We start from the raw sequence: 23962 nt of genomic DNA, 5'->3' as shown, positions 1-23962 counted from the left end.
CCTCGGTAGTCATTCCCGGATAAAACTCTCCCCTCCCGGTGACTGTCGCCAGCGGACAACCATGCCCAGGTATACGGTGCACGTGCGCGGAGAGTGGCTGGCGGTGCCCTGCCAGGATGCGCAGCTCACGGTGGGCTGGCTGGGCCGGGAGGCCGTGCGGAGGTACATCAAGAACAAGCCAGACAATGGTGGCTTCGCCTCGGTGGACAATGTGAGCTTCCTCGTGCGCCGCTGCAAGGGCCTGGGCCTGCTGGACCACGAGGACCCGCTGGAGGTGGCCCTGGAGGACAACGAGTTCGTGGAAGTGGGTGAGTGGCCGGAGGGAAAGGGTGCGAATCACTCGGCCGGGAGGGACGGTCCCTTGTCTTCCCCAATTGCGGGTGGGGGGGGGGGGGCGGGGGGGGGGAAGCGGGGACGGGGACGGGATTCTCGCACACCCCTGCGAGGAAGGCAGGAGTCTTATCCACCTTTTACAACGAGGCAGCCGACTCGGAAAGGAGGAGACTTCTTACTAGTAGCAAAGACTAGATTTGAACTCAAGACTGCAGGGCTGAAGCCTTTTGCAGTTACCGAATCATTTTGAAAATCCCTTTGCCCTTCAAAAGAACCTCACCAGACTGGAGACCAGTAGCATAGATTTAAAACAAAATTAAATCTATTTTGTTTAATGAAACTATCAAACAAAAGTTCGATAGCTTCCATGGTGGCGCAGTGGTTGAGAGTCCGCCTACCGATGCAGGGGACACGGCTTCGTGCCCCGGTCCGGGAGGATCCCACATGCCGCGGAGCGGCTGGGCCCGTGAGCCATGGCTGCTGGGCCTGCGCGTCCGGAGCCTGTGCTCCGCAACGGGAGAGGCCACAACAGTGAGAGGCCCGCATACCGCAAAACAAAAACAGAAAAAACCCCATAGATTTAAATATTAAATATATTTTAAATATTAAAACAATAGATTTAAAACAAAATAAAGCCGGTGATGGGGATGGAGGTGGGGCTGGATCTTGAACTTTCATGCATGCCTGGCGCCTACATCTCTGCCTTTTGCTCTCCTTTGTAAATTTTAAAGCATGAGAAGTCGTTTTAAAGCAGCCATTTCTGTAGAATTCCGAAGGCAGTTGAAGAGCCCTTTGCTTGGTTTACCAGTAACGCCAAAAGTGGCTCTCCACTGTGATCCCTAAGGGGTCTCTCTTGCATCCTTGTTTCAGTTATAGAAGGGGATGCCATGTCTTCCGACTTCATTCCATCGCAACCAGAAGGAGTTTACCTGTATCCTTTCCTGCAGGCTTGTTGGTCTGCTCTGGGGGCTACTGTTACCAATGATGGGGCTGGGGCTTTTCCACACTACCCAGCATTTTCCTTTACCTGGCTACAGATACAGCAAATACCGGGAACCCGAAAAGGTAAGTTTCAAACCACTTCCTTTTTTTAAAGAAAATTAAGTCCCCCCACCCCTCATTTAAGGAGGGGGAGGGCTAGCAAAATTTATGACCAAGCACCATCAGTGAGGACAGGGCTTTATCCAGCTCTGCGTAATAGGGAAAGGCATTATGCTTTTCCACTTCTAATTTTCCTTCCTCAACCTCCTCTTCAGCAAGCTGTCTTTGTAACTAGCACATGAGTGTTTGATAGCAGTGATAAAATCTCTGACGGGTCAGAGCTTAATTCTGCTTCAGGATTCCCTACTCTTTTGTTTGAGCGACTAAGCTGTTTGCACTCATGGAGATTCCCTTCTTTTGTGCAGTACATTGCCTTAGATGGGGACAGCCTGACCACAGAGGATCTGGTCAACTTGGGCAAGGGACACTACAAAATCAAGGTATGCTGGAGGGAGGGGAAGGACATCCTCTGACCTTTTCCGCGGCACGTGTAAATCTTTGACGTGTTCAGCTCTGACCAATGTTTTCCTAGCTCACCCCCACTGCTGAAAAGAAGGTGCAAAACTCCAGGGAAGTCATAGAAAGCATCGTGAAAGAAAAAACTGGTATCCTTTTCTCTTTGTATTATGCAGTTCTTTTTATAGGCTTAAAAGATGCCACCTGTGTCTAACTGTATAACGTCTGGTTTTTATTCTAGTTGTTTACGGCATTACTACAGGTTTTGGGAAATTTGCCAGAACTGTAATTCCTGTCAGTAAACTAGAGTAAGTTTGATTCCTCCCCACCAAACACACACACAGTCACATGCCACTTATTCTCATTTTGGAGATTTCGTTCAACAACAGAAATAATTAACATTTGCCCCAATTTACAGATAAGGAGGGTGAGGCTCGGATTAACTCACACATGAGTTGATATAGAAAACACAGACTTGCTGGTTTCTTCCAGTGCCCCATCATGCCTATTCTGTCCCTCCAAAGACTTAACTATGTTCCCAGCTGAGGGAACATTTTCACGGTGAGGTATCTAAGAGGGTTTTTTTCTCTTTCTCTTCCAGGGAGCTCCAGGTCAACCTAGTACGTTCACATTCTTCAGGTAACTCACTCCAAACATTCAGTGCCTCCTAGGTCTTGTTTGATTTGAATGAAGTGCAGTCGGTCCTCGGTATCTCCGGGTTCTGCATTCCCAGGTTCAAGCAGCCTGGGATGTTGGCTGAACCCACAGATGAGGAACCCGGAGATCCTGAGGGCCGACTGTACTACATCACTTTATATAAGGGACTTGAACATCCGGGGATTTTGGTATCTGCAGGGGGGTTGGGTTGGGGGCCCTGGAACCAATACCCGGACGACCACGTAGCACAGTGTCAGGCATCCTTTAACAGCGTCCAGAAGCTAGCGGATTCCAAGGAGTAGGTGCCAATTCTGCTGCCGGGGTGGGGCAGAGAGGGGGGAAGCAGAAAGCATCACACAAGACCACCTTTCAACTGAATCTCAGAAAAAGGAATGGGCCAGGTGAAAGGATGGGGTTGGCATGGGAGCGTGAATACCGTCGTGCCAAGAGAGTGATGCAGTCAGGGGACGAAATTAAGGCTGGAACTGAGGGAGGAGTTGTTCGGGACGAGGTGAGACGGGAAAGTCTGTCAAGAATCCCATCAGACTGCAAGAGAGCTTGTGCTGTGGAGTCCAGACGCTATTCTAAGGGTATTGAGGAGGGCGGGGCGTTCACTGACGCTTCCAAGAAGGGCAAGTGAGAAGGCAAAACTGGATTCTCATATCTGTCTGGAAGATGAGACTTGAAGAAGCAAGAGAATCAGGAGAGAAAGTAGTGCAAGTATCTGAGCCAAGACGTGGCGAGAAATTTGAGATGGAGACGGCTGGGAGAAGGAAAAAATTTTGTTTTTCTTGGAGAAAACATCAATTCTGTTTTGTAGGTGTTGGGAAGCCACTAATCCCTGAGAGATGTCGGATGCTCTTGGCTTTAAGGATCAATGTCTTAGCCAAAGGATACAGTGGCATTTCCCTGGAGACTCTCAAACAAGTTATCGAAGTATTTAATGGTAATGCAACAGATACCCAACTGACCCTCCGATGAGGCTGTGTGTGTACCACAGGTAGACTTGATTGATGGGGTGGTGAGAAACTGGTGAGAAAAGAAGACATAAACTAATGGAAATGAGTGGAAAATGAGCTTGGCAAGAAGGAGGTTAGCTAGATGGGGGTGCAAGGTAGGAGTGAGGCAGAGACTCTTTCTCCCGTGGACTTTCACCCATTCTCTTATCAGCCTTCACTTAGCATTTGGCATCTTTAAGACTAGAATAAGCCCCTTAAGTCTGGCCTGAAGTTCAGGGCTGGAGACAACCTTGGATTCAGTGGTGTTTGAATGTGGTTAGAGAAGTTGCATCAAATCATCTGGGAAACATAACGATTCCTGGATGTCCACCCCAAAGACGGATTCAGTAGTTCTGGTTGGTGCCTGGGAATCTGAAATCTTCATGCTCCCCAGGGGGTGGGATAGCCAGACTTGAATGACTGAAATTCCGTCTCTTACTAAAGGTAGAACAGAGCTACGGAGATGAAAGACTTGCCTGTGATCAGGAAGCTGTCTAGTGCCAAGATAGGAGGCAGTTCAACTCTTTGGAGCTTGCTTCTTGGGATAATTCTAGTGTGGAGATGAGATCTGACATGCGTGGGAGGCCATTGTCCCTTCCCACAAATAAGGATAAACATTCTAGGTCAGTGGAAACTCGAGGACTCTTTGGGGTGAAGGAGAGGGAGGAAAAGCAGGGCTGGGCAGTCACATAGAGCAAAACACATGCTAGATTTTCTGTGCTATAGGCACAAGTGACCTATAAATGTGATATGCCGATCAGTGAATAGCAATTGAATGAACAATATATAGTATACAAGGCTGTGCTGAACCAACCAGCAGTGATTCAACACCTATTTCTACTCCCACCCAGTCTGCCCAACCATAAGCCTAAAATCCCAGACAGTGCACCTTTGCCGTGAACCCACCTGTGCTTTATGGGTGAGCCCAGGGTACCTCTGGGTCCTAGAGTTCCGAGAATCCCCCAGGGTGAACTATGACCTGGAAGCTGACCTGTGGGTGGCACTGCTTTATCTTACTGACATTACGTAGCAGTTGGAAAAAAAACTGCTATCAGTAGTCTGAGTTTACCTTGGAAATGTCGCCTCTTTTTTGAGTAACTTAATGGGAATTTCCTCCAAAACAGTACACGTCCATGTATAAGTGCTGGTGAGGTGGCAGACTGGGTGACCAGGAATTGGGCAGAAGAGAAGAGAGCAAATTGACTATGACTTTACCTCCCCAGAGAACCCCGGTTAAAAACCTGGTGCACCTTATCTTTCTAGAACAATTTGTATTACTTTTTTTTAATGTATTTTTTTTAAGTCTCTATTGAATTTGTTACAATATTGCTTCTGTTTTATGTTTTGGTTTTTTGGCCGCGAGGCATGGGGGATCTTAGTTCCCCGACCAGGGATCAAACCCGCACTCCCTGCATTGGAAGATGAAGTCTTAACCACTGGACCGCCGGGGAAGTCCCTGTATTACTTTCCTAATGTAAACATTTACATGTTTTCAAACATTCTCCAACAGTTTTTGGTTTTTTGTGGTTTTTTTGAGGTACATGGGCCTCTCACTGTTGTGGCCTCTCCTGTTGTGGAGCACAGGCTCCGGACGCGCAGGCTCAGCGGCCATGGCTCACGGGCCCAGCCGCTCCGCGGCATGTGGGATCTTCCTGGACCGGGGCACGAACCCGTGTCCCCTGCATCGGCAGGCGGACTCTCAACCACTGCGCCACCAGGGAAGCCCTCCAATAGTTTTTAATGGCTACATACACCAATCAGTCCTATGAAAGTCTCTTAATTCCTATTTGGATCATTTTAAACTTTATGTTCTTAGAAATAAGGCAGCAAAGAATAACAGCTAGCTCCTGATACATCTTTAAGGTACATTGCTAGAATTTCTAGAAATTTCTAGGTCAGATTAGAACATGCACAGTAACAGTAAACAAAGGGGCAGAGGACCAAGGAGAAGGAAGAAGTTAAGGGAAGAGGTAGTCATTATGGGGGTACGGGTTCCTTTCTTCCATGCAGTCTGATCTTAATTCTTTATGTACAGTGTTCTCCCAACCCCTTCACACAGCATATCCGAGCATGTCCTGGCTAAAACCTGTAACGCTTCCCGTTGTCCTTAGGATAAAGTCTAAACTTAAAGTGGCTTACAGAGAAAGCTTTGCTCCCGGGAGGGTCCTCCTTCCTTCCCTCCTTTCTTTCTCTCTTCCCTGCCTTTCTTTCTCTCTTTCTCCCCCTCTCCTTTTTCTTTCTATAGCAGTTCAGCCAGGTCCCTTAAGCATTAGTTGTGCTTGAGGAATTGTCTTTCCCTAAAGCGAGGATGGCCAGAATGAAGTACTCTTGAAGTAACTGGTGCCTCCTTCTCTCCCAGCCTCCTGCCTGCCCTATGTTCCAGAGAAAGGAACTGTTGGTGCCAGTGGAGACCTGGCCCCACTCTCTCATCTTGCTCTCGGGCTAATTGGGGAAGGGAAGATGTGGTCTCCGAAGAGTGGCTGGGCTGACGCTAAATACGTAAGATTTTAATAACAGCTTCCACCTGCAGTAATTTCCCGAGGCTGGACACCAGGTGTACTTGCATGCTTTCTAGCACTCCATCCTTACAGCAGCCCGACAAGGGAGCCGATGTTATCCCTATGCTATGGCTGTGACAACCGAAGCTTAGAAGTGTGGACAGAGTCAGGAGCTCAGCCTTAGCGCAGTACAAGTGTCAAACTAGGTAAGGCTCTTTGCTTCCATGTGCAACTGTCAACCTTCTGGACTTGGTGATCACCTTGGTAAAAAGGTACAGCAGCCAGTGTTAATTGCGGGAATTTATTCTGCATCTAAAACATTTCCAGTGCCTGTCCAGGAGCTCACATGTTGTTGCAGGTTTATTTACTTGCTGGTCTAATAGGTACAGAGCTGTGGATCATAGCACTGACTTATAACCTCTGGAAAGGAGGCTCCACTCCCCCCTCCCCCCCCCAAGCGCTCATCTGGTGGCCAATCAGAAAGGCTTGTTTTTGATAAAGCTTTAACGTTTTCTTCATTCATCTCCAAATTCATCAGAGCAGCCCAAAGAACTGTTTGAAGTGTCATCTCTGATCTCTTGCTGGGAGGTCCCCTAACAGTAACTGAAGGGGCAGAGGACCAAGGAGGAAGAAGTTAAGGGAACAGATAGTCCTTCGGGGGTTTGGGTTCTAGATCACCTTCCTTCTATGCAGACTGGTCTTCATTACTTCTCTATGTACAGTGTTCCCACAACCACCTTCACTCAGCAAATCCAAGCGTGTCCTGGCCAAAACGTGCAATGCTTCTCACTGCCCTCAGGGTGATGTCTAAAATTAAAGTGGCTTACAAGAGTCTTGCTTGTCATATCCACACGCCCCAGCCAAATCCTTCCCCAGCAACACTGTACATCACAGAAGCGAGAGGTGGCCTGCGGCTGGAGTGCCCTGTGTCCTAGGCAGAGGGACCAGCCATGTCCCTTCTTCTCTTCCTGCTTCTGATAAGTCCTCTGAGAAACTTCCCTCTCTGCTCTTCTGGTTCTTTTCACTATAGGCCCACCCCGTCAAGTCCGTTTTGCCCCTCCTTTGTGCCCTCCCAGCATCTTATGTGATTATTTTCCACGGAACCCTACCCACTTCCTACCTCCTGTTACACTTAACATACTATGACTGTGTTTGCCCTTGAGCTTGTCTGTCTCCATTTTTCCTACCCTCAACCCCACTCCTGGGACAGAGATAATCATGTGATAGATATTCTAATAAGCTTGTGAAACTGACGGAGTCAGTGGTCCTGCCTCTGTGTCTTCCTTCTCCCCTAGAGGGACCTTAACCTAGTGATTGCTTTCACTTCTTTTATTTCAGGGGAAGATCATTCTGCCCATTTCCCCTCAGGATTCTGTGTCCATCTCTTGGGCCCATAAGTCCCTCTTCACTGGTGCTCACACATTTGCCATACAAGTGAGAAGCCCTGCTCTGAGGCTCTGCTAGTGTTCAGACAAGTAGGACGAGGGTGGAGGACTTTTTAGGTCAAGCTCTGGAGGCCAGGGAATGTGGACAGAGTTTGGAGCTCAGCCTTAGCACACGTGCATCTGGATGTGCATCTGCTCAGGAAGCAGCAGTAAAAAAAAAAAAAAAGTGAATCACTAAAGTGGAAACAATGCAAAGGACCTAGAAACCAACATTCAGGGTTGATTTTGTAGACACTAGCCCCTGATGTAGGTACAAAAATTACTCGAAAGCTAAGTCTGCTTGCAGACTAAAGAACGGAACTAGAGGATAGACCAGCAAAGATAAACAGAACCAATTCACGTAGGTCTAATCTTTTATAAGACAGACCTTTGGGCTTAAAAAGCCTTTTATTGGATTCCACATGAAATTAGAAATATGCTGGTATTTCATTTGATACCCATTTTTACCTTTTAAATCATTCTACAGGTCCTGGCAGCTCATGGATTGAAACCAATTGTTTTGAAGCCAAAAGAGGTAAGGAGACTAAGGAAAATTTGTTCGCTTTAACAAATCTTTACTTAATAGCTATTTTCAGTCTTAATATCAGCCTCACTGGTTTCTTAAAATAAACATAGCTCCCATGTTTGCTTAAGTTGGGCACTGAAGAAAGGGCTCTGCCATAAGCACTGAAGAGACTCTTCAGGCCACAGATGCCTAGGGGTTCTTTTACAGAAGAACTTAAACTTCAAATCAGGATCTCTAAGGACCCCTAAGAGAGGCTGTAAGCCAACATCCCTTGGGATGCTCTAAGCCAAGAGTCTCGGACCAGAAATTTTTCAAGGTGTCTTGTCTATAATGATGAGAAGTTGAAGAAGAAATGCAGCATAATTAAGAGCTAAAGATTTGATATGCCATCTACATTGGAGCACCACTGCTGCCTTAATGACAGGGATACTTAACAGCGATTCCATTTGCTAGATTTATACTAATGATCTCACATGTGATGGCACTTCATCCTTGCATACTTAAATAAGCATTACTGCCCTGCCCTTTAGAAACCATGGATCAACGTCATTCAACTGACAGGCTAACTTTTCTCTTATGAAAGCAAAAGATATGAAATCAACTTGCACATACACTTGTTACAACAAACAGCGTTTGGAAGCTTCTCTCCCCTTCCACAAAGGGTCTGGCGCTCATCAACGGGACGCAGATGATCACCTCCCTGGGCTGTGAAGCTGTGGAGAGAGCCAGTGCCATTGCTCGGCAGGCTGACATAGTGGCGTCCTTGACCCTCGAGGTGTTGAAGGGCACCACCAAAGCCTTCGATACTGGTCAGCATGGCTCTTCCGTTGGTTTGCTATTCATTCAGGCAGAGCTCGGGTGCAGGGGGGGAGGGGAGGCTGGTCAAGGTGTTCAGACGCAGGAGTGGTGGGGGTAGATGGTAGGGAAGAAGAAAATCCAAGTGCCTGTGCCTTCGTAGGACTGCTGCAGCTTCATCTAAGTTACGCCACACTTGACCCTTGAAACGACCGTGTTTCACAGACAAATGCTGACCCAGAGGGTTAAGTGACCTGCCCCAGATCACCAGCTCTGACTCCCATCAAACATACATGTTGTCTTAAGAATCTATGGGCAGGATTTGAGAGCTAGAGTAGGATTAGCACTGATCCCCACTTGAGAATCGGGAGAGAAAAACTGTAGAAGTGGTAGCTTTTCTAGAAAATAATGACTTGGAAAGACTCCCTACTCTTATATGTAGTAGGACCAAAAAAACTATCTAAAAATGACTTAGTTAAATTAGGCCACTATTGAGCTCCCTTCCATTATGGGCCTAAATCTTTTTAGGGTAGGCCCAGTGTCTTGAGTTGAATTCCCAGAGATCTCAACACATAGTTTGCACTCAGATATTTAAAGTAGAAAGAATAAAGTCCATAAGGAAAATCTTGCTTTGGAGTTAAGTTTCTAATCCTGAGTTATGGTTAAGGACCCCTGGACTTTTGAGGGCTGTGTCAGCACAGTGGATGGTTCTGTTCCAGCGATGGTAGTTCATTCAATATAAGAATTGCTCAGACTTTTCCTCTTTCATCAATTCTAGACATTCACGCTGTTCGCCCTCATCGTGGGCAAGTTGAAGTCGCTTTTCGGTTTCGGTCCCTCTTGGACTCAGATCACCACCCATCTGAAATAGCAGGTCTGGGCGTGCCTATGTGAGTGAGCTTATTTGCCTTTGGAAATTATTGGAAAGAACTGCTAACATGCCCCCTGCCATCCCTGTATCTTTTCCACAGAAAGTCACAGGTTCTGTGATCGTGTTCAGGACGCTTACACCTTGCGCTGCTGTCCACAGGTAAACAAAAAAGCTAACAAGTTTCTATTCTTTCCCCCAGTTTGTCAGGGTGGGGAATAGAAAGAGAGGAAGGTGTTAGAAAATCATGTAATGGTCAATGGTAGTCCAGATTTCATTACTGCCTCTATTAAAAATGATATCTATGTAATAATTCCACTTTCCAATTATCGTAAAGTTTCTGTTCTATATGGTAAGCTGCTTGTTTCCCTTTGAATTACTTTGCTCAACCCCCGTGTAGAGAAGTCCAACGGACAGCTTGTTGTTTTGGTTTAGTGCCCTAACTTTAAAAAATTCTTAGTAACAGCATCATCCTAACCAGTTAATGGAGTTTTACTGGCTCTACCTGTTAGACAGAACTAGAACCAGTCTGCCAGGAACGTTCATGGGAAAATCTAACCACAATTCAAGGGCATATCCATGGTTAGATCTTATCTGCATTTAATAGGCAGACATAAACCATTATAAATGAATCTGTGAGTCATAACTTTAAATATAAAATGCAGATGACCTGGGTTGGCATGAGGCAACCTACACTGCAGACGTTCCAACTCACTTGCAAATGGCAGTTAAGTGACGGACTAACGTGCATCTCAAGAGTGAGACAATATTTCAGGTTGTACCAAGTTCCAATCTGTAGGGTACTAAAGAGTCCTCCCTAGCATAAATACCCTCTTTTCCTTGTTCTCAGCAAGTTCTGTTCTAGCTTAGCTAGACTGAAAATGTCTATGGGGAAGAATTGCCAAATTAGCTCCACAGTAAGAATAAATCCCAGTTTAAATGTTCTTGCTATTCTAATAAGAATATCAGACTATGTGACAGGGACCATTATCAGTGTCTTCCATGTATTAGCTCATTTGATCTTGTCTTTTAGATCCACGGTGTGGTGAACGACACAATAGCATTTGTGAAGAACATCATTACCACAGAAATTAACAGTGCAACAGATAATCCTGTATCTTTTGATAGTTTACTAAGCTGTGATTGTAGAATTCCAGCTGGTCATTTTAAGACCTTTTTAAGATCTAAGTGATCGTTTTGTGTAGCCTCTCTGTTGCTCCGTTTCATAGACTACGTACTTGGGCTCCGAGGTTAAATGCCTTGCTCTAGAGCCAAGCTGGTAAGTGTCAGAGGCAGATCTGTGAACCTAGTCTCAGGTTCGGAGTCTAACGTGCTGTGCTTCCAAAACTGACAGATGAAAGGTTAAAGGGGGTATTTCCAACATTGGCTGCAGAGTTTCACGAAGACCTCTTCCCTAAAACCCACTGCTGAGGTTGTTGGTAGAAGGATGAAGATCTACATCACAAGTGTGATTGTAGAGACCCTGGGTAGGATGGCATTTATGTGAGCCTTCCTAGGGCTAGTGATACCATGGTGCACTAAACAGAGGCAACCTTTTAACACTTACCTAAGAGTTGATCAAAGAGTTATGGCTTTCCTCATCCTGAGTTTATTTCTGACATGGAGTTTATTCAAATCAGTGTTCCCATATTTGTACAAAGAAGAGTAACAATGCTTCCGTCTCTCAAGGACGGAGCCCTTCTTTCCCTTCACGGTGTGGGTATCTCAGCGTCATCTTGTTTTTGCTATGGAAGGTTCTGTGATGGCTTAGTTCCCCCAGAAGTCAATGTGATCGGTCAGGAGGCACACAGGCAAAGTCTTCACAGAGACAATACTGCCTTTGAAGACCATCCAACCCCTTAGGAATCTATTTCTCCTACCCCACATCTGCCTCAGTTCTTAACACTGGAGGAAGTAAGCCCTAAAAGCCTTGCACAGCCTGGGCTAGCAGAGAGCAGCTGTATAAGGTTTCTCACTAGACCTTTTCAATGTGGCTTCTCTGACAAGCTTACTTCAGGATGTGCATTTTATGTCCTCTCAGGTTGTTTTACAGTTAAGTCAGACCCAAGCTAAATACCCCTCAACTCACTAGCCCTCCTCAACACCATCCACCCCCAAATGGAGAAGTAGTTTTCATGAACTCTGTGCATTCTTCTCTCATCTCTTATTTCTTGCACTGTAGAGCAGAGGTATCCATTCTACACTTACATAATTTAGACTTGAAAGGGTATCTTACAGAGTAATAAAAAGCAAAACAAATAAACAAAAATACCATTAAATTACTGGCCAAGGGAGGGAGGATCATTCCCTGCTAAATTCTTCCCCCACCACTTGCCTCAGCAAAAATTTCAGCCAAAAGTCCTTTACTTTCTCAGTGAAAGATTCTTAATTGTTGATGAATTTCCAGTGGGCTAATATTTGGGAGTTCTCCAGCAATACTGGTGTTACCCAAAAGAATATTTTTCTCAATCTTCTGTTGCATATGTAGACCATCTATTACATAGTTTATAGGAGTAAACTTCTAATTGCTATAACCTAGTAGCCAACAAACAAATTTGGAACAACTAGAGAACAACAGATGTTGCTTAAGTTGTAAATTGGTGCAGAGATCACTTGCTCTGAGGATTCAGAGAAAACCAAGGCCTGTCGTTGGGGGCGGGTCCATGGAAAAGGGCAGGAGCTAGGTCTAAGAGGCTCACAGTTATATGCACAGAAAAGGGTAATTCCAAACTTGTTAAGTAACACATGCACCTCTACCTCTTTGGAAGTCAGAACCTTTCCTACACAGAGTGAGTTCCTAGTTAATAGGTTGTGAATAGTCTTTAGTCCAGTAGGTGAAAATTAGCTCTTTGGAAAGTCTTTTGCTGCCTCTGTCAGGGTTCCTGTTGACTTAAGTAAAATACAGGATGGAGTGGAAAGATCCCTGAGAGTCTTAATGTTCGGTGAGTCCAAAGTTGCCACTGACTTAAGTGGGTTTGCAATGACCTCCTGGCCGCCATTTGCTGTGAACACTGCCACAGGATCAATGAGTAGAAGGTTTGAAAGTTTTCTCAGAACTGATTGTTCCAACAATTTGGTGGTTGCTCTTCAGCAAAATCTTCCATTCAGCAGGTTCTTCGATGGAGCACAAGCTCGCAGTGCCCATTGAAGAAACAGAATTTGCTTTTAAACTGGTGTCCTGATCTCTGTTCTTAGTTTCAGGTTATAAACTTTTTGAGGGCAAGTACAGACCACCAGATTAGTAATGTTATGGTGTTTGAGGATCTCTCATCCCAAGAGAAGACATCATTTCATGCTTCATGTTTCTTTGACCCCCGGTTGGGTGGACACAATCATCTTTAAGGTTTTTCTTTTGTTCTGTTTACCTTTGTACCCCTTCATGTCAACACCTGCCTGTGGAAAGACTCTCCTTCTCTCCACCCTACCTTTGTACAAGGGCTACCACCTCAATGTTAGAAATGAGCAACTGGGGAAAGAGTTATACTTGAAGTGATCACCAAGTGTTATGTGAAAGCCTTAACCTATTTTGAAAGATGGTCTTTGCCAGCAGGGGAGAGACTGTTTCTGGAGGAAACTTCCACGGTGAATATCCAGCCAAAGTAAGCTATTTAGAATTGCTCCTGACCCTGAAAGCATATTCTAATACAGGCCGATTGAATCGAGACACTCTTTCAGGCCCTGGACTATTTGGCCATTGGCGTCCATGAACTTGCTGCAATTAGTGAAAGAAGAATTGAAAGGCTCTGCAACCCCTCCCTCAGCGAGCTGCCTGCCTTCCTGGTGGCTGAAGGTGGTCTGAACTCTGGATTCATGATAGCCCACTGCACGGCTGCAGCCCTGGGTAAGGACACTGCACTTTGCCCAGAATGCAAGCCTATCCACCTAAAGGCCTTTCCATTTCACCTACAAGTGTCACATTTTGTCTTTGAGATCTAACGTTTTCACCACCTTCATCACATGCTTCCCAATACAAATGCAGCAGGTTTAGAGAAAAAAAATATAAAATAAAACCTAGGCAACATTATACTGAAACATAATAACACACTATTGAGGTTGTAAATAAGGAGGTTTCCGTGATTTCTCTGTAGGAAGCAATGTGACTTCACATGTGAACTTCATCTATGTAGTTTTTTCACTAATCTCAATTTGAAGATTATCAGAAGGAAAAAAGCAAAAGATGTTTATAGCTACTGGTGAAACTTGAACTGATCCAAATGATTAAAGTTTGGATACATTCCGTAAGACATACCAACCACTAAAAACGTAAGGATGTGATTACAACATGCAAAAATGCTTATAAGAAGCAAGATGCCCTCTATGAAAACTGAGCTTTAATGTAGCAGATTTCTGACTCGAGACTGTAAGGGACAGAGAAGTAACATCGGAATAGAGACTGGCACAAAGGAAGTGCAAAGGGCTTCACTTATATTTACTCAATCGTCAAACAATACCAAGAGGCAGGTACTATTATTTCCTCCATTTCAAAGATGAATACTTGAAGATCCAAGAATTTAAGTGACCTACTCAATACTGCACAGCTAGTAAGAAGCAAAATTCAGACCCAGGTATTTTGGCTTGCAAATCTGTGCTCTCACTTCAATTAATGAGGATCTCTTTTTAATCAATACGTAATCCTAAAATATGGTTGCCAAATTTAACAAATAGAAATGCAGGCTGCCCAGTTAAATTTGAATTATTCAGCATATTATCTGGTACTAAAAAATTATTTGTTTTTTTAATCTGAAATTCGAATTTAACTGGGCACCCGGTATTTTTTCTAGCAAACATACCCAAGAGGCCGGATAGCATAGTGGCTCATAAGAGCATAGACTCTGGGTCCGAATCCCAGCTCTGCCCATTTACCAGCAGCGTGATATGGAGCAAGTCTTTTAATCCTGTTGACCCTCAGTTTACTCCTGTGTAAAATGGGGGTGATAAGTTTACCCAACGGGGCTGTTTTGAGGATTAAATTAATGAATGTGTGGAATACCTTAGAACTGTGCCTAGAGTGTCATGAGCACTAAATTAATATTAGTTGTTGTTACTATTACTACTCACCCCTTCCTCAGTTAAGTCTCACACTAAGACTCAACGCAGCCAACAAAGAGCCACTGAGTTCATTTTCTGTCCAGTATTTTCTATTTACTCACTTACCTCCTTACTAAAATATCCCTCTAAGGGGCAGCAACTTCTCACATTAACATGGGGGGTGGTAATTGATTTTCAGAGAAGCGTTATGAATTTGGGAAGCCTCGTCTGGATGTGTTTAGCTGCCCTAGCTGTCATCTGAAGTTGCTCGGCTTGCTTTCATTGTGGTTTTCTTTTATTGGCCACTTGTAAGTTACGTTTCTGAACAAGCCCCACCAAACCAGGTGATCCACATAGCAGGTTCAGGGGCCCAGGACTTGCAGTGCTGAAACCTGAAAGTTCTGGGCAAACCAGGATGAGTGGATCACCATAGTTTATAGTATATTATCTCAGGATCCCCTATAGCATAGAAAAGAACTGCAGCTTCACTCAGAGCTGCTCTCAAAGTTCAAAAAAAGAGGGGAAAAGACTCTTTGCGTTTGACCTTTCCCAGCTTCCGAAGCTGGGGAGAAGGAACTCTGTGATCTAGGTTCTTGCTACTTAAGGTGTGGTCCTCTGGCCCAAAATACAGCCATCACCGGCAATCTGTTAGAACAGCAGAATATCAGCCCCCATCTAAAACTCAACATTTGCACTTTTAACAAGACCCAGTGATTCATTTGCACGATAAAGTTTGAGAGACGCAACCTAGGCCAACTCTAGACTTCTCCCCACCTCCCCAAGACATCCCTGCAGTCATCAAGCCCTTGCTTAAACCCCACTTATGTCATCATTGAACAGTCTCAACTGTAAATCTTCTCGCTCAAGATCTGTGGGTCCAGCCTCAATCCCCAAATGCCACGCCTGAATTCTGATCCCACCTCCTCTGGTGACATAATCAGATTGTCCTCCAATACCTGGAAATGACCATCACCTTTTTTATCCCGAGTCTCCCTGTCATGCTAAATGCTTCTAGTGTTTTCAACTTCGCTTTGTAATATGAGGGTTCCCATCCCGGTCTTATCTCAGAACTCACTAGAGTTTTAGAGTCCTTCCTACTTTGGGGAAAAAAAAACACAAAAAACCCAACCTTCTTCCTTTTCCCAAAGTAACTTTGGACCATCTGGTGCTTTGCTAACGACCAAGAGCTCCTGGAGAGGGTATCCCACGCAGAGGAGCACTTTGGGAAGCCATGTGTCATTTTGGCAATTTTTCTATTAGGAGCATACGTAAGTATGTCCCTAACTTAACTTCTCTGGCCTCTTGCAGTTTCTGAGAACAAGGCCCTATGCCACCCCTCGTCCGTGGACTCTCTCTCCACCAGTGCCGCCACGGAGGACCATGTCTCCATGGGAGGATGGGCAGCAAGGAAAGCCCTCAGGGTCATTGAGCACGTGGAGCAAGGTAACCCCAGCCAGGCCGGGACGCAGGCCTCCCTGATAAACTATACGCCAGTGGTCCTCAGAGTGGGATCCCCACCGGCAGGATCAGCATCACCTGGGAACTCAGGGCCTGTCCCAGACCTGCTGAATCGGAAACCCTAGGAAAGACAGCAGAACAAGCTGGGTTTAGCAAACCCTCCAGGTGGTTCTGATGCTCGGTGAAGATTAAGAACCACGCCTGCTGGCGAAGCCAGTTCATCAGCTGGCTTTTTTATTTAATATGAAAATTTTAAAACATATTCCGAAGTGGAGAGATTAGTACCAGGAACCTTCATATGCCTCACTCTAATTCAACAGTTAACACATTTGCTTCATTTTTTTTTCTTTTTTTTACTTTTCCCAAATTATTTTCAAGCAAATCCCTGTTGTCATGTTTTCTTCCTGCATACTTTCTCTCTCAAATACAAACTTCCTTATCCACCATGATGCCATTATCACATCCGACAAAAATCAACAATAAGTCTTGGTATCAAATTTTCCCAAATTACCTCAACGTCTTTACAGTTTGTTCAAATCAGGATTCAAGACCCACCTTTTAAATTTGGTGGCCAAGGTTTTAAGCTTCTTTTCATTTACAACAGTCCCCTCTCCCTTTTTTTAAATTCATGCCATTGACTAGTTAAAAAACCACGTCAGTTTTCTGACAGAGACTGACATTCTGGATTTACCTGTGAGCTTCCTCGTGGTGGTACTTTTGTTCTCTGTCCCATCATTTCTTGTGTGTTGCAGTTGGTCCTAAAGACCTGACGAGGGCTTCCCTGGTGGCGCAGTGGCTGAGAGTCCGCCTGCCGATGCAGGGGACACGGGTTTGTGCCCCGGTCCGGGAAGATCCCACGTGCCGCGGAGCGGCTGCGCCCGTGAGCCATGGCCGCTGAGCCTTCTCAGCAAAGAGAGTTCGTAGGTGGAGCCCTGTTAAGTCAGCCCCTTCCAGCCTTCTTAATCACTGCTTGTTTGGTTTCTTAAAGAGAAACTGCCTTCCTTTAGGCATTGTTCTCTAAATTCCTAAATTTTTGCAACTGTATTGGAAGCAATTGGCTAACAAAAGAATACCACTATTTTAAGATAAATGTGAAAGAGTTGAGTATTCTTTTTTTGGTAACAGCTCTGTTGACATATAATTCATATACCATACAATTCACCCATCTAAATTGTACAATTCAGTGGGTTTTAGTAGAGTTGTGAATATATCAGAGTTGTGAGTCAACACCACAATCAACTCTAGAACATGTTCATCAACCCAGAAAGAAACCTTGTACCCCTTACTATCACTCCCTTCTCCTCCCTGTCTGGCCTGGTTCGGGTGGAAAGGCATGTATCACTGAGCACAGTGGATTAAGTGGTGAATGAGGTATTCTCTGCCCTCTTGGGAATTAGAGTCTACCTAAAGAGGAAGACATTGAACAACAACTTGGCAACTCTTTGTAGCACTTAACAAAATTCTGACTAAAGAATTGAGTTATAGGAGGCTGTAACTGAACCTGACCTAGTTTGAAGGGATGAGAAAAGGCATTTCCAAAGGAGTATTTAAGATTAAGACCTGAAACGAATAGGGCCAGCAAACTGGGAAGAGGCGAGCAGTATTTAATAAGGAAAGGGGATGTGTGTGCACAAAATAAATTGTTCTGGGATGCATCACAATGATGTACAGATGCCCACACTCAGGAAAGAACTGGGATGGATGATGGAGGGCAGTTCTCTACGTGGAGGCAGCTGACGGCTGCAGGAGGTCAGGTGAGAAGAATACCAGGAACAGAGAGGCGGTTGCACCCAGGGGAAAAGAAGACCTGAAATGTTACCAGCCCACTGGAGGAAGGAGGGAAAACTTTTCAAAGGGAGGAGCTTAAAAAACCCAGTGTGGGGACTTCCCTGGCGGTCCAGGGGTTAAGACTGGGCGCTTCCACTGCAGGGGGCGTGGGTTCATCCCCCTGGCTGGGGAGCTAAGATCCGCACGCCCTGCGGCGGTCCAAAAAAGATCAGGAGTGAGAGAGAGTCTGAAGCCCAAGCACGGACATCAGTCAAGGCCAGGGGATGGTGGGGAGTTGGGAAGGAAGGGGATGTAAGGTCAGGAGAAGCAGTCTTTTCTTAGTGAAAGGGACACAGGTATAAATTAGCCTCAGATGTCGATAAAATGAATAGCGTCAGTTTTGAAAACTTTAAGAACGTCCTTGCAATATATCTAAGTAGAACTATTACTTATTTGCTCAGGATGGTTTTAGTTCATGTGACTCATACTCTGTTAAGGTGAAGAAAATATTCATGGGAAACTAGAAGGTATCTTCATGATTCTTAGGATATATTAAGTGTATTTAAATTTTTGGAAGGGAAGGGCGAAGGTGGTTATTAGGCCACTGAATATCAGCTTATTTCAAAATAAACAAGAATCGTATTTTTAAAAATCCAGGTAAATCAAGATACACTGAACCCTTTGCATCTGTATCAATGAAGTGTGTGGTTTTTAAATCCCATCTGATGGCATCAGGGAGAACTTATGGTTGTGAATAGCAACGAAGAGCAGTTAACAGAATGCTGAGAGATGGTTACTCAAGGTTCTCCTGACATGTATCACGTTTATCTTGCAAACCCATCTAAGAAGCTGTCTGTTACATGCACTAGCAAAATCTGCCATTTTCCTACTCACATGTCTCCAACCAAGAGGCCAGGTTTGTGTCATGTGGGTGAGGGTGAATCAGGAAGGTTAGCCAGTTCTGATCTTGAGCTCCAGCTCTATGAAATAAGCATAAGCACTTATTTAATAAGATGCTTTACTTCTCAAAGTTTCCAGTTCCTTACGTGTAAAGTGAGGGGACTGGACTAGAAGATGTGAAGTTTCTTCCAGGTCCTAATGGCTTCTGTAACTTCATCCTCTCCCATCGTGACCTGTCTGTACTCACCAGAGTTTGGAATGTGCTTTATAAATTTTAAGACAAGAAGTCAAATGTTTTTAACACTCCATTTTGGTTAACCACTTTAGTGGCCTCTAAGCTTCTAAATTAACTTCTTGGCAAATAACAGAACCCAAAGTGGTTTAATTTTGAATTATATTTCTATAAAAAATTCTTCATTAGACTCTATCAAATGTAGAGGGATTTAGATTTCAATATTCAGAGTGGATCTCAAGGTATGGTACATCCCACAAGTGTTCATAGCTAGGAAAAGACAGTGTAGAGATTGTTTTATCAAGAAACTTAAAGTTGGCAAGATGCCAATGGCTAGAATTTCAGTTTTAGTGGATTTGGGAGCCTTTAAGTTTGAAGGTTTGAAACAGACATTGGAGAATTAGTTCCAGGGCAACCAAAGACTCATCTGCTCATTCACTGGCTCCTTCAATCCTTTGATGAAAGTCTATCTGCCAGGTATTTCAGGCCGTAGGGAACAGTAAGACTGAAAACAAATTAAAATTTACACAAAGGTGGAAATAGGAAACAGGTCATCCATCTTGATTAGCTGAGGGGAGAAGGGGAAAGCTGATTTACCTGGATAGTCCTACCTTTCTCACCATTAAAGGTGCAGCCAAGGGGTTAGAAAAGCACATTTAAGATGGTAACCAAATACCAAGGGATCTTCATTCTACCCATAGACTGGGAGAACCAACCATCTGTTAGTTGGCTGGCGATGGCCGTCAGCTTGCATGGGATTTATATCCCTCAAGCATGAAGTCAGACTCTAATCAGCCATCCCCTCGTCCTTCCTTGTTTCAGTGCTGGCCATCGAGCTTCTTGCAGCCTGCCAAGGGATAGAGTTTCTACGCCCTCTGAAAACTACCACTCCACTGGAGAAGGTCTATGACCTGGTGCGCTCAGTTGTAAGGTAAAGTCAGAACAGATTCCTGGAAAGTGACAGTTTTAGAACTTTGAACCCTGGCAGCAGTTAACGTTGGCTCATGGTTTGATGTGCTGCCTCTGCAGGCCCTGGATAAAAGATCGCTTCATGGCCCCAGACATTGAGGCAGCGCACAGACTGCTCAGAGAGCAGAAGGTAAATTGGCTACTTGGCTTAGTTCTTAGTTTGGGGTCGTTATGGGAAAGCAAAGTGGGAGTGGAGAGTGGAAAAACATTCATATTCTTTTGCTTTCTGGCTGTTCCTTGGAAGTGAACCAAAAGGTACTCATGCAACTTTCAAGGTCACTAAGAAACTATTCGATACACTCTTAAGTGTCCCATGTTGCACCCAAACATGGACTATCTAAGGATTAGAAGCTGGAATGAATTTTAAATGGAATCTGGGGACAAGTATTTGTGGGGAGAAAATGAGATGGAAGGTTCATGGATTCCTCCCCATCAAGAAGGTTCTCTCTTGTTAAAAATACATTCTCTTTCTGTAATGCTATCGCCACCACCACCACCTGGTTCAGTGACTGCATAGACCTGAAGAGAAAACAAATTTCCCGAGTTTTTATTCAAGGGGATCTGGATGTGCCTAGTGCACTGGTGTGTCCTGCCCCATCACACTGGGTGAGATACAGGGTCTCTTTATTGCTTCTTCCCTCTGGCTACATTGACTGCAGACGCATCTGATAGGGACAGATGCCTAGAATGCGGACTCATTTTTAAAATGTAGTTTTAAAGTTCTTTAAGCCTTTCATTTGTAGGTATCATGTTCCCTAGAATTGCTTGATTTTCCCCTGGAACCATTGCGCTGCTCTTGGGGAACAACTGTTTTCCTTTGACCTTCACCCCTGTCATTTCAAAGTGTTCCCTGTACCCTTTGAGGGGAATTCCCTTGCTTGCTGCCAACTTTGGTGCTAGAAGAGAGGTGTGTGAGAGCTCAGCCTTTTTTTTAATTGAAATATCATTGACATGTATCATTATATTAGTTTGCAATATAATGATTTGACATTTGCATATATTGCAAAATGGTCACCACAGTACGTCTAGTTACCATGCACTACCACACATAGTTACCATTTTCTTCTCGTGGTAAGAACTTTTAAGACCTATTCTCTTAGCAACTTTCAAATATACAGTGCAGTATTATTAACTATAGTCACCAAGCTGTACATGACATCTCCAGGATTTGTTTACTTTATAAGTGGAATTTTGTACCTTTTGACCCCCTCCACCCACTCCCCCAAACCCCCGCTCTGGCAACCACCGATCTGTTCTCTGCATCTATGAGCTCTTTTTTTTTTTTTTTTAGATTCCACATATAAGTGAGATCGTACGATATTTGTCTTTCTCTGTCTGACTTATTTCACTTAACATGATGCCCTCAAGATGCATCCATGTTGTTGCAAATGGCAAGAGTTCCTTCTTTTTTTAGGGCTGAATAAAATTCCAGTGTGTGTGTGTGTGTGTGTGTGTGTGTCTCACAATTTCTGTATCATTCATCCATTGATGGACACTTAGGTTTCTTCCGTGCCTTGGCTATTGTAAATAGTGCAGTGAACCTGGGGGTGCAGATATCTTTTCAAGGAGGCTAGCTTTTGAAAGAATACATTTTCTAAGGTAATACAAAAGAATAGGAAATGCTCCTTCCCTGTCAGCGGCCAACCAGATAAAAAGCAGCTACAATATAAACGAAAAGCCGGACTTTAGTTTGAGAAGATGTTATGCTTGAAAGGAAATAGGTTCGTGGGTGGAGGTAAACACTAAACAAAGCTGTGAAACAGTGCTTTTCAAACTGTAAAGTGCACGTGAATTTCTAGGGGATCTTGTTAAAGTGCAGGTTCGGACTCAGTAGGTCTGCAGTGGGGCTGACATTCTGACTTGTCCCAAGCGATGTTGACGCTGCTGGTCCAGGGGCCACGTTCTGAGTAGCAAGGGTCCAAAGAACAGAGGGCGTGTGGCATGGAAAGAGAGCAAAGAGAAAATCCACTGCCTCTTATCATTTAAGGCTTGCCTTAGAAAACACACAGTCCCATCCTTGAGCGACTTAATTCCATCCACGCTGAATTCTCTAGGTTTCGTTTGTTTCCTGGCTTGTTTTGCTTTAGAAGAGTAAAGCAGCTGAAAACCTTCATGGTAACTTTAGAGACATTTTGGACTTTGTATTTTTAAAGCTGTTAAAGCAACCAAAGACTCGTTGGCAGATCACGTGTCAAATGGCTTATAATAAACGCAAGCAAGCAGCTGCTGTGTTATCTAGTCAGAGACAATGTTCTGACTTCACATCAAGTTGATGTTTAATGGCATGTGAAAACAATGTTGTCAACGCTTTGACTTTGTTTTGTCCTTGCATTTCAGGTTTGGGAAGTAGCTGCACCATACATCGAAAAATACAGAATGGAGCATATTCCGGAATCAAGACCTGTTTCTCCAACAGCATTTTCATTGGAATTTCTGCACAAGAAATCGACCAAAATCCCAGAGTCTGAGGATGTTTAATGCTCTTTGTCACGCATTAGCAGATCAGATGGTACTTAGTTTAACAGCAAACAGTATTATGCTGAAGGAGAGACCTGAGAACTTTCTCAGGTGGATCAATCAATTATCTAGTTCAGTTCTAATACCTGCTCTGGTTAGGCTGGTGACAGTATTACATTTACTAAATCTAGCACTGGTTACAGATGCAGCTGGTGTTTCCAGATTATAGGAGTTTTCTTGTTTCTTAATGAAATCTACAGGCCGCTCACTCTAAGGGTGAGAAGACTAACCACAACTGCATGGACCTTTGACTCAATATTAGATGAACTCAAATCTTGAGACAGATTGATGGCATTGTTTTCCAAAAACGTTAGACTTTTGTGAGTCTTTTTGTTTTGTTTTGGGTTTGTTTGGTTTTTTTTTTTTTTGCTTTGTCCAACTTTCCACTAGTTAACTTTGGCTGATTGTACTGTACCATGCTATGATGAATGTTCCTTAATATGTCTTTGTAAACAACACTTTTTAAGTCATAATTAGTTCTTAAGCTGCTTTTTCTTTTATTCATGGAATCATACTAAAGAATAGTCAATAGGTCAACAAGAGATTCTGTGTAAAGGAGTTAAGGAATGAATATAAAGATTGCTGTGGGAGTGGTTCTCAATGAATCGTGCGTTTCATATTTATCAGATGTCACCACACATATCAGAAAAAGGATTCAGATGCTTAAACTGGAGTAGGAGGTTAGTGTTATTGCTACTAAATTTACCATGTGTTAGTACTCTATTCACATTCTTGTAATAACCCAGCTTAAGACGCCTCCTCATTTCACAGCTAGGGAATCTGATGTTCAGAAGTTAACCAACCCCCTCTCTATAAGAGTAATCATTAAAACAAGGCCCCGTTGACAAAGGTCAGATGCGCCCTAGGATGTTACCCAATCTGTTCCCTCCCCTCCCCCCAAAGAAGATAAAGAACCTGCTGGAAAGGCTTAAGCGTGATTGTCCCGATGAAGGATGGGTCACATGACTTCTTGGCTTCCCGAAGCTGTGACTTTGCACCCTTCTGTGCAAACATAAGCAAGGCGCTTTCCAAGTGCAGGAATGTGACCCCCACGGCTCTAACAACAGCAGCTGGTCAAGGAAAGGACAGGCACACCTGCCAGCTTGCCTACCTGATTACAGCCTTTTCACGGTAGAGTCTCCTCTTAGGTTGCAGCCTGTCCACAGGGAAGGTAGAGACAGGAGTGCAAACCAAAATTCAGTGAAGCAAAATGTGCTGAGGAACCTGTTCGCCGAAAGGTGTTTCTTGATGCTGTTCTTTGCTGAAATGTAAACACACAAATGAAGTTTATTCATTCTTATCCACGAGCTGCAGTGGAGTCAGTAAACCCAGTGGTTTGATGGCTGTTCGTCACTGGTACGGGGCGGGTTGGTTTCCCACAGGCCCGCGCGGTCCTCCGGGGCCCTCTGTCATTGAGTTTTCTACACAGCTCTGTACTATGCCATCAAGGGAGTTTCAAGGTAAATGTGGAATAAACTAAGTCTCAATTGTCTTA

At 44.3% G+C, this 23962-nt stretch overlaps 1 protein-coding gene across 1 annotated transcript; it reads left to right on the top strand.

Moving 5' to 3' along the window:
* HAL (histidine ammonia-lyase) lies at window positions 1–23962 on the top strand. The gene is made up of 20 exons (XM_029205128.1): window positions 1–308; window positions 1204–1264; window positions 1371–1398; window positions 1740–1814; window positions 1907–1979; window positions 2072–2138; window positions 2432–2469; window positions 3308–3433; window positions 5845–5984; window positions 7895–7942; window positions 8595–8742; window positions 9507–9602; window positions 9700–9758; window positions 10630–10710; window positions 13130–13195; window positions 13272–13437; window positions 15933–16067; window positions 19804–19912; window positions 20011–20080; window positions 22288–23962. Exons 1-20 carry the CDS (start codon window positions 62–64, stop codon window positions 22426–22428), a joined length of 1974 nt encoding a protein of 657 aa, XP_029060961.1. The 5' UTR covers window positions 1–61; the 3' UTR covers window positions 22429–23962.

The sequence above is a fragment of the Monodon monoceros genome, unplaced genomic scaffold (genome assembly GCF_005190385.1).
Source record: "Monodon monoceros isolate NGI ecotype Baffin Bay Population unplaced genomic scaffold, NGI_Narwhal_1 Super_Scaffold_6, whole genome shotgun sequence".
In the NCBI taxonomy this organism is placed as follows: Eukaryota; Metazoa; Chordata; class Mammalia; order Artiodactyla; family Monodontidae; genus Monodon; species Monodon monoceros.
The sequence above is the reverse complement of the archived record's forward strand: the minus strand, read 5'-3'. Positions and strand labels throughout refer to the sequence as shown.